The 9,775-nt window shown below is 39.4% G+C and overlaps 1 protein-coding gene across 1 annotated transcript in view; it reads right to left on the bottom strand.

Annotated features, from left to right (window-relative positions):
- Positions 1-901: 901 nt before the first annotated feature.
- Positions 902-9,775, bottom strand: part of hip1r (huntingtin interacting protein 1 related) — a 21,394-nt gene continuing 12,520 nt past the window's right edge. The window contains exons 21-33 of the mRNA XM_075456692.1: positions 9,373-9,459; positions 9,191-9,298; positions 8,974-9,110; positions 7,837-7,947; positions 7,057-7,115; positions 6,939-6,969; positions 6,786-6,848; positions 5,096-5,196; positions 4,903-5,008; positions 4,300-4,423; positions 3,941-4,002; positions 1,287-1,922; positions 902-1,203 (exon numbers count right to left, since the gene is read on the bottom strand). Coding sequence (XP_075312807.1) covers positions 1,168-1,203; positions 1,287-1,922; positions 3,941-4,002; positions 4,300-4,423; positions 4,903-5,008; positions 5,096-5,196; positions 6,786-6,848; positions 6,939-6,969; positions 7,057-7,115; positions 7,837-7,947; positions 8,974-9,110; positions 9,191-9,298; positions 9,373-9,459 — 1,661 coding nt within the window. The 3' untranslated portion in view covers positions 902-1,167. The remainder of the gene's footprint in view (positions 1,204-1,286; positions 1,923-3,940; positions 4,003-4,299; positions 4,424-4,902; positions 5,009-5,095; positions 5,197-6,785; positions 6,849-6,938; positions 6,970-7,056; positions 7,116-7,836; positions 7,948-8,973; positions 9,111-9,190; positions 9,299-9,372; positions 9,460-9,775) is intronic.

Raw genomic sequence — 9,775 nt, 5'->3', positions numbered from 1 at the left:
ACTGATGAGGTCGCTGTGAGAATATATTACAGCACAGGAAACATTCACTTGTTTGACAGTTTTAAAACAGCCACAACTATTACAACGAAACAAAATAATTTGTTTATTTATTTTAAGATATCTGCAACTGTAAGGGGTGTTAATTGTTAGAGTATTGTCAAAACTCATCCTGTGTGGCAGCTATAAGGGTCAATCAGACAATCAAGTAGCAGTATGGCTCAAAGTTTAGCAGAGGCTTCAGTCAATACTGACAAAAGACACCCACCAAGGTATCCCAGCTGACACTGGGAAATATGCAGGGTAAATCCTGGACTGTTTGCTTAACTATAAATGGATGCTCACACTAACACAGTTTCTTCAGACTGTGGAAAGAAGAGTACAGAGAAAGAACCCACACAGGTGTGGAAAATGACCAGCAGTTTCTAAGCCAAACATGACACAGCTGTCTGTGACTCGTTTGGGTATATTTGAAGCTGTTATCTACTCATTTTTGCCTCAACTGTCTTTAAAATTGATTCTGGGTTGAGGTGAGGGAGTCGCACTTTGGAGTTGTTAACGCCTCGATGAGTCAGACCGGTTGGAGCTAACACAAGGTCTAAAATGACTCAACTACAAGCAGCTTTTACAGGAAAGGAGCTCAGAATGATCAACACATCCAACTTCAAAGCAGGTGGGCTGAAACAAAATCATCAGACCAGTATTACTCGGTCAGCTGGAAGTTTAAAAGCACAAAATACAAACAGTAAGAGAGCAAAGTTTGAGGGAAACTGTGTCGGGGTTGAGTGCTCTCTCCATATTTTGCAAAAAAAGAAGCATCTGCAATGACACAGGACTGAAATAAACAAAACAAAAAATTTAACCTAGTAGAGCTGAAAACAGAAGAATGAAAACTACAACTATGTTTCAGACAACTTCACAATTTTTAATAAATCACTTAATACATAATACAGGCATCAGTATGATTACAAAAACATTATAGTGACGTCCAATTTGCAAATGTAATGTTATTAAAAGAGCAGATAAATGCTGCTTTTAAATTTTGGGTAAGAGTTTACAGAGCCTGAGATTAAATTATAGTTAAAGTAAATGTTTTTAACACTGCATTGACATTTATATCTGCAGTGAGTGCTAAAGTCATGAAGTCAGATCCATCTTCGTTAGTCAGCTTCAAGATTCCCCTGTTCCAGTTTCACCTCGTTTGAACTGTAATCAAATGGAAAAACAGACTCATGTTTACACTCTCTATTCAGATTATCTTCTTATTAAGCATATGAAATGAGACTTACCGCGTTTTTCAGTAAGTTTCCAGATTTGGTGAAGATATTTGGTTTCCTTAAGGTTGGTTTGGTCGACTCTGAGGTGTTCTGCTGGGATGTTTGGGTCTGAGAAGGTAATTTAGGCTGAACAAGGTTGGATGGGAGCGATGAGGGCTGCGGCATTGAATAAGGTTGAGGCTGTAAGTAACTCTGAGTCGGGATGGGGGTGTACGGCTGAGATGGAATGTAAGGTTGAGAGGGTGTGTGGGGTTGAGATGGTGTGTAGGTTTGGGATGGAGTGTAGGTTTGGGATGGAGTGTAGGTTTGGGATGGTGTGTAGGTTTGAGATGGAGTGTAGGTTTGGGATGGAGTGTATGTATGTGTCGGTGTGTAAGACTGAGGCAGGGAGAATGACTGTGTCTGTGCCGGAGCAAATGGATTGGTTTCTGAAAGGCTCTGGGTGTTGGTGTAGGGTTCTGTCTGTGAGAATGACGGAGGTACTGGGGTGGAATCGAGCAGAGTAGGCGGCGGTGGCGGCGGAAAGCTTTCAGCTCCGTCATCCCTGGGCTCCGTCTCAGAGGGCCCGAGCTCGTAGTGCCGCTTCCTCAGCTCCCCAAGACGGACTCGCTCCTGCTCAAGCTGACTCTCAAGCTGAAGCACCTTCACCTGAAAGATTCAGAGAACAAAAATAAACAGTGCTTTCCAAACTTTGATTTATCCCCTCCGCCCTGCTTATTGAACTTTAACACTTGGCTCATCTTAAATTCTACATTTGTATACTCTAAAAATGATTTAATACTATAATATTAAACAGTTATAATAATGTATTTGTACAAATGGATTTCCAGAGTTTAGAATGGTCGTGATTGTTGTTGCTGCTGTTGTGAGAAGGTTACCATTTCAAACATTTGTCTACTTTTGGAATATACTTTCACAGCTTTATTTTTACCTGTATGTAGATTTGTTATGCATCCAGACAAATAACGCCATCCATTATGGCAATAAAACAGGCCATCTACTAAAAGAACAAATTAAAAATCCACCAAAAAATTACAAAAAAAGGCTGCAGGTGCTCCGGAGCCACAAATGAAGACATATAAAAGAGAGAAAGAACAGCCAATAACATGGATATATAAAATTTCAAATAAATAAGCTCTTGAATTAGGACAGAATGAGACCTAATTCTATACTTAAATAAATGATTAAACTGATAAATACGTGAATGTGAAGGGTTAGGATGAAACTGCTTAGTCAACTATTTTAATAACTGATCATTTTCTTTATTTTATACAGTTCACTTTTAATTAGTTCAGCATTGTATCCATTATTTTTCTCCATATCATTATATCCTTTTATCCATCAGCTAAGAACCCATTTTAAGTCATAGACATAATATACGTATTTTTAGTTTTAAGCTAACTCATTCACCCATTAGCTTATATTTTAGCTAGTATTTTTAAACATTTAACCATTAGCTTTAAGTTAATTATTTAAATTATTTCTATATTATTTTAAGAACCTCAAAGACTATTAGCTTCTATTAGCTTAAAACAACTACTGTACCTTTAGAATATTTTAAAATATGTATCCATTAGCTTTCAGCTATCTTCAAGTTTTTATACGTTAGCTTTATGCTAACAATTTCAACTTTCAACTATTTATACAATAGTTTAAAAAAAACTTCAGCTACCTTCAGCTATTTTTCCATTAGAATAATGCTAACTATTGCATCAATTAAGCCATTAGTTTTACTATTTTAACTACTTTTCTGTCACAGTTTAAGCTGTTTCAAGCAACAATTTCAAGCATTTACCCATAACTTAAGAGCTATTTAAAAAAAATTTGTATAAAACTTTGAGCCAAGCTTTATAGCTATTTTTAAAACAAATACCTTTAAACTAAAAGTCTTATTCTTTTAACCAATTATGTTTGATTATCTATTTCATCCTCTAGCTTTAAGCAACCATTTATTTTGTTTATCTATAGTCTACCATTTAATGCTGAAATAAATGCACGTTTAGGGTTAAGCAGGACGAAATAGGGTCCGAATTGTCTGGGCCAGGAAGCACAGCTGCTATAATCTGGCGTCCAACACTTTGACACACTCTAAATCTCAATATGTGGCTTCCTTACAGCAGATTCAGCTTGTGACTGTCAGCGCGAGTCACTGCCTGTGTTGAATCGTACATCTGTGAGCATTCTCAAATGATAGAAACTCACACGAGGTTCAATTAAGCCGTTTTGAATGCAACTGATACCAAACGTACCGAAAATAAACTGGAAATCTGGCAACAGTCTGTCAACAGATTACTAGGGATTTTAATCTTGCATACTCTACACAGTTCTGTATAAATCTAACTCGTAAACTTATGTAATATATGTTTTTAGTGGGTTTTATGATTTGCTACAATTCCCTGCTTCCATATTTGGTTCATCCAGTGTTCTTCCAGGGTTTTTGTTGTTATTAGTAGTGATCTCAAAGCTCCAGATAGAGAGAAGTTGTCCCTTCCTTTATATAATCCAGTAGGCTAAATTTAATGGACTTTTTTTTCCTTACAGGAGTTGAGGTTTTGTATACGAGACTCACCTCAGGCAGTGCTAGGGACACCCACAATGCATATACCTTTGCAGTTTTCTGTTAACAACTACTGGAGGATAAAAAAAAATAAACATAAATATCTCACCTGAGCCTCCATTTCCTCCTTTTTCAGCTTGATAAGAGACAAGCCAGAGAAGTCCATTACACCTACAAAGACAGAAACATCAAATCCTAAAGTTAGAGCAGAAGGAACTACTCAATATGTGCACATTAACAATGGATTCAGTGACTAATGTGATGTAAAAAGGGGTCCAAGATAGTGATGAAGCCACACAGAACAATCACCCAATCCTGTGGTTCCCTCTGCCCTTCAAAGCGTTTTGACACCTCATTGAGCATGGTTACATGCACAGCTACGGTTACAGCTCAACTGGGCCATTTAATTGGGTCTCTTTATCACTGGCTGGACCTATAAAGTATTTCTCCCTCAGCTGTTGCCCTCACCATGGTCAGAGACCTGCTGCTGCCCGTGTTTGGTGGAGGTGACGACAACCGCAGCCATGTCGTTCACATGCCGTGAGGCCTGCTGCAGAGTGTACAGCTTCTTGTTGTTGCGGTCGGCTTTCACCTGAAATGAAAGCAGCAGTCCATGCACATTTGGTTTTAATGCAGGTGACTTTTTATTTAGTTTCAGGTGTTTTAAATGATTAAAGAAATGTTTTTTTGTTTTTTGTTTTTAAATTCAGGAGAAAAAAAAGGTCCTCCCACAAACAGTTTTTCCAACTGAGTCTACTTCTTGGAGAGGAAATAGCGAAAGGATGTATTCACATCACACATTTTTCCTTTAAAAATACAGAACATTTGTTATTTTCATGCACATGATATGAACCACTATGCTCTGGCATTTGAGGACCCACCATGCACCTAAATAAGTGCATTAAAGTAAGTATAATGTTTCCCTCTGAAAAGAAATTTCAAATGGAAACAGCATTATGCCACAGTAATGCATGTGGATGTGCTTTTTTATTACATGCTGGGTGTCCAAAGATACAAACAATTCTCCGCTGGGTGTCGTTCATTTCAGGATATCTAAAGTGGTGTTTGTACCTTGGAGGCTGCGACCAGCTGGGCAGTGCTCGCAGCGATCTCATGCGAACAGGCGATGAGCTCCTCATATGTACCATTTTCTCCTACAACCCGGTCAGCTGAGTCTCTGAAAACAAAAAAAGGAAGACTTCCGTCTTTAGACATTGATATCTTTTGCACAACTATCATGGAACTAATGGTTTTAGCTACTTACAGCAGCTGTGTGGCACCCCAGCCCACAGCTTTGGAGGCAGAGATGAGTCCTTCAGTCCAGCGCGAGTTTTTGGCATAAAATTCTGTAACAGATGCTGCTCCCTGCAGGAAGAACAAGTCCCATAAAAGTCCTTTAATAGGGTTATGCTACAAAAGCTTCACTCTTTGCAACACTTTAACTGCAATTTCGACCTTTTTCTTTTGCTCTGTTCACCAAAGTAAATGCAAGACTTTTACAGCTTTTCAACACCTAATAAATGCAACTATATGTCTTGTAGAGTCATAGTTTTTGTTGCAGAATACTTTAAAATCAGTAGAAACAACATAGAATTACATTAACTGCTACTTACACAAACTGACAACGATGACATACTTTTGTCTGCGATCAGTTGTCTAAAATGAGCTGTGCACAGATAAGTGAGGCAGAAAATAGATGGATTTGCCATCCATAGATTAAAAACCCTTGTAGTTTCCAGCTTGCAATAATACGACATATATAGCTGTCATGTTATAAAAGTTCAGTCGCCTCTAAAGATCAGAACACACCGGCAGCGCACTACTGTGGCGCATCATGGCTCTACAAGAACCAATAGGAAGTGTCGTAAGGAAGCCCACAAACCGTTGGCTGTGGCCAAGTTCCCCATCGTTGTTGTCAGTTTTTCTGACTTACAGGTTTAAAAATGCATCTTTTGATCTGTGATATCATGTCGTAAAAGCAGCACAACGTCCCAAATAGTGAGTAGTTGTTTTCTGACCACAGAGAGACAAAACAGTCAGCCTGTCAGCTGATGTCAGCAGGTAGCACACGTAATTACTTGAATCATACAATATAAAATGTTTACCATAAAAAAAGGTTCTCAGCTACACAGAGACATTCATTTAAACTTCTGTGTGGACAGACACAATGTTCCTGACAGGATTTAATGACTGAATCAAGGATTGTGTGTCGTGTGGCTTCACTTATTTCCCACCCTCAATATTTAACCTCTCCTCATTCAATATACAAATCAATTTCAACACAACAGCGTTGCTATAAAAGCTGGGAAGAAAAAAATAAACATTTTAAAAACTGCTAAAGCACCACAGAAGAAGAACTGTTATGAGATGGGAGGCGGGATGTACTTGAATGGAGGAGTTATGACTGTAAAAAATCTTTTCAGGAGAGGCGACACGTAAAAATAGGCAAGTGTGGAGAGGTTACACCAGGCAGCCGACCGATGCCGGTCTGGGAGGTTTAAATAGAGAATAATAGAAGTTTTGACAGGTATTATTAAGTCCCTGTCGAAAGAATCGAAGAACCGGAAATTTAAGATGTTGTATTATCTGCCAAGGCCCTTTTTCTTTAAAGGAAGGAGTTTTACTGCAGAGGTGTTAAAATCAAACCCACTAATGTGAACTTTATATTCAGAATAATCCACATCCAGTCTGTGCACACTCATGAGACACTCGTGATCAACATAAACCTGAAAAGGCAGACGTACTGAACGACAGAAAGTGGAGAAATAACAAATATGAAGTAAATAGCGTGTCTAGTCCACAATCTGAGCAGGAGCGAGTTTCTTGGTAACTTTTTAAACAAAGAACGTCTTTTTAAGTGTACTTCATTTAAGCTGGAAAAATAGAGATAAGGGAGAACATCTGAATTCCTCCTGTAGTTTGAACTTGTGGTTACCATAGTCACACAAACTCACCCTGCCTCCCTCCACAATGTCTTTCTGTAGGTCAGTAGCAGAAGTCACCAGGATATGAACAGCCTGAAAGGAGGAAGCAGGACAAAATTAAAACACAGTGAGCATCTGTGAACTGGAGTTGGGGGACAATAAAGAGACGAGCAGACTTCTTACCTTCATCAAGTCTGAACAGGATCCCAGGATACTGTGATAAAGCAGACAGAGAAGTCAACCTGACTGTACAAAGTGAAAGGTGGAAAACTGAATCAGATTCATATTATATCCATCTTACCTCTGGTTGACCTCCAGCTTTATACCAGTGGTGTCTTTCTTTGCCTGACTCAGAATCTCCTGTCAAACACGAAAATGTCATTATTTAGCCATCATTATTTAGCCATCAATATTTAGCCATCAATATGTGTGGAATCCTAATCTGGTTCTCACCAGGTCTCAAAATCAGGCAAGTACCACCTCAAATGAGCATGAACACATGACATATTACACTGTGTCTTTGTTTATTAATCTCAGTCCAGGGAAGATTGACAGCTGTCCTGAATGTTTTCCACTTGTGGATAATCTTTCTCTCTGTAGAATGATGGACTCCAAATAGTTTGGAAATGGCCAAATATATATATATATAGACTGATGGGCAGCAACAGTTGCTCCTGCAAGTGTAAAAACAGTTTTTGTTTTTACACTTGCGGGGTAAAATTGAGATGATCTACAGCTGTTTTGAAAGCTTTTTGGGTCACTTATCTCCAGATGAATTATTTTATCGACATGGAAAGAGTCTAAAACCTTAAACGTCTGGACACTGGATCAGAGACGTGTCCTATTTCTGAAATTAAATAAACGAAGAGAAACAAAGAGATTCACCGCTAGTTTTTGGCTATTTTTGAGTTTTGTACTTACTTGTCTGTTAACAAGGAATAAAAGCCTTTTCTATCTGACCAGTCTAGGTTTGTTTGTGTTAAAGGGTGGTACGGTTGTTTATGCCTGCTAAAATATAATCACCGTCCGCTGTCTGTGGTTCCTTTTAATTAATAAAACAGACTGATGCGTTTGTCCTTACATCCATTCGCAGCACGGCCTCTTCAATGGCAGTTGATGTAGCGTACATCTCCTTATCCACCATGTTTCCCAGCTCTTCCTTCAGCACATCCTGGCCTTTGGGACGCAAATCCTAAAGAAGAATCCCACAGTTAGAGCACACGTCCAGTAGCGAGCACCGAGAAGAAACCATCAAACAGAAAGACTTGTTCTGTCCGCTTACAGTACGAGTCATAAAGGCAAATCAAATGATCTGACCCACTCAGAGTGTCGTGTTTTCTTACTATTCCCGGTTTATTGTTATGAAATGTAGCACGCAAGACTGAGTAAGACACTGGGCTCTGCCTGGACTTGATGACTGATGGCAGCTGATTGGTTGACTAAGGGGTCTCCTTCATATGAATGCAGTTAGAAGCCTAGGATTGGGGTCTTTTTCCCTAGTCAGCAGAGATGGGGGCAGTCTGAATGAGGTGTACAGGAAGAAAGGAGGGAGGCTACAGCTTGGTAAACAGCGGTAAAATGGCTGGACTGTCTTTTAAGTCCTACTTTCTGTAAAAAGGAAGATTCACCTTATTTTTAATAAGAAACCTGCTGCACTATTTACCCATTGGTAAATGTTCCATTATTTGTCCCCCACCACAGTACATATCCTTCAGTTTGCATTAATTGTAGTCAAGTTTCCAGCCTTCTACCATGTGTTCTAACTCCTTTATTTCCCCTTCTTTTTGCTGTTTTTTTTTTTTGCCTTCTGCCCACTCCTCATTTTTCCTGGCTCAGACTTGTTTTCTGCCTTTTCAGCGTTTCTTTGATCTACATTTTGGACTTTTATGTGCAGATGGGTCCATTTATGACCACAAATTATTATGATCTCTGCATCTTATCTATATATCCATGTTGGTCTGCTACATTTAGTGATCCCCAGACATCCTCTCCATCGTCAACCTTTAACTTTTATTAGATGTTGTGCAGACATTTGCAGTAACTGGAGGATAATTTCCAACAAGTTTGATGCTCTGATTTTTCTTCTTCTGCTGTCAAATTTACAAACTCAACATTGTCTTGCTTTTAGCTCAAAGCTATGTGACATACAGCCTAAGACAGTGATGCAAACTTGTCTTACAACTCTTGTTGAGTTTGATTTATTACATTCTTTCCCCACCTGTGCCATAGCGAGTAGACGTTGAACCGTGTAGCGTATCGCAGACGGGTCAGCTCGCTGTAAACTGGCCTGAAACTTCAGATCCTTCAAGAACTGAAGGCAGTGATTCGCACAGTCCCGACAGCCGTCAGTCAGACCTGCAGGAGACGAATAAAACGGTTTGTGCATCATGCATCTGGAGTGTAGCGCAGCTGCAGAGTCCATGTGTGGCTCTTACCGTCGGCCTGATCGGTGGGAGCTGAGTGCGATGTCGCTGCCCCGTTGACAATCGTGTCGGCAGCCATGTGGGAAAACTGTGTGACCGCTCTCAGCAAGCCACTGGCATCTGGAGAGGATGGAACAACGTTAGACAGACTCACTATCGGAGGTGAACGCACAAACACATGACATCCAACCTACCGTTCCTGTTTCCCATGTAGACCAGGTGGCTGTGCTGCATTTTGTCAATAGAAACCAGAGTGGTTTCAGCTCGGTTCACCAAGTAATCTGAAACACAGGACGGCATCATAAAAAAAAAAAAAAGAAAAGCAAAATGACAAGTAAAAGTTTCAGGAAACGAAGAAACTCAAGGCTGTAACTGTAGCTCAGGAGAGCTACAGTTAGAGTTTGATGTAGCAGTTTAGCCGCCACCATCCCTCTCCCAGGAAGAAGAATCAAGTTATTGACTTTAAAAGTGACTCTGGTAACTGGGAGATTTATCTAATATACTATAGAAATTCTATATTTCCTTATTTCAGTGTTAATTTATTATTTATCAGTCATTGTACAGTCATGTTTCTTAATTTCATATGCATGTCTATCT

This window comes from Odontesthes bonariensis, chromosome 22 (assembly GCF_027942865.1).
Source record: "Odontesthes bonariensis isolate fOdoBon6 chromosome 22, fOdoBon6.hap1, whole genome shotgun sequence".
Taxonomy (NCBI): domain Eukaryota; kingdom Metazoa; phylum Chordata; class Actinopteri; order Atheriniformes; family Atherinopsidae; genus Odontesthes; species Odontesthes bonariensis.
Note: the sequence above shows the minus strand (reverse complement) of the source record. Positions and strands in the feature narration are given on the sequence as shown.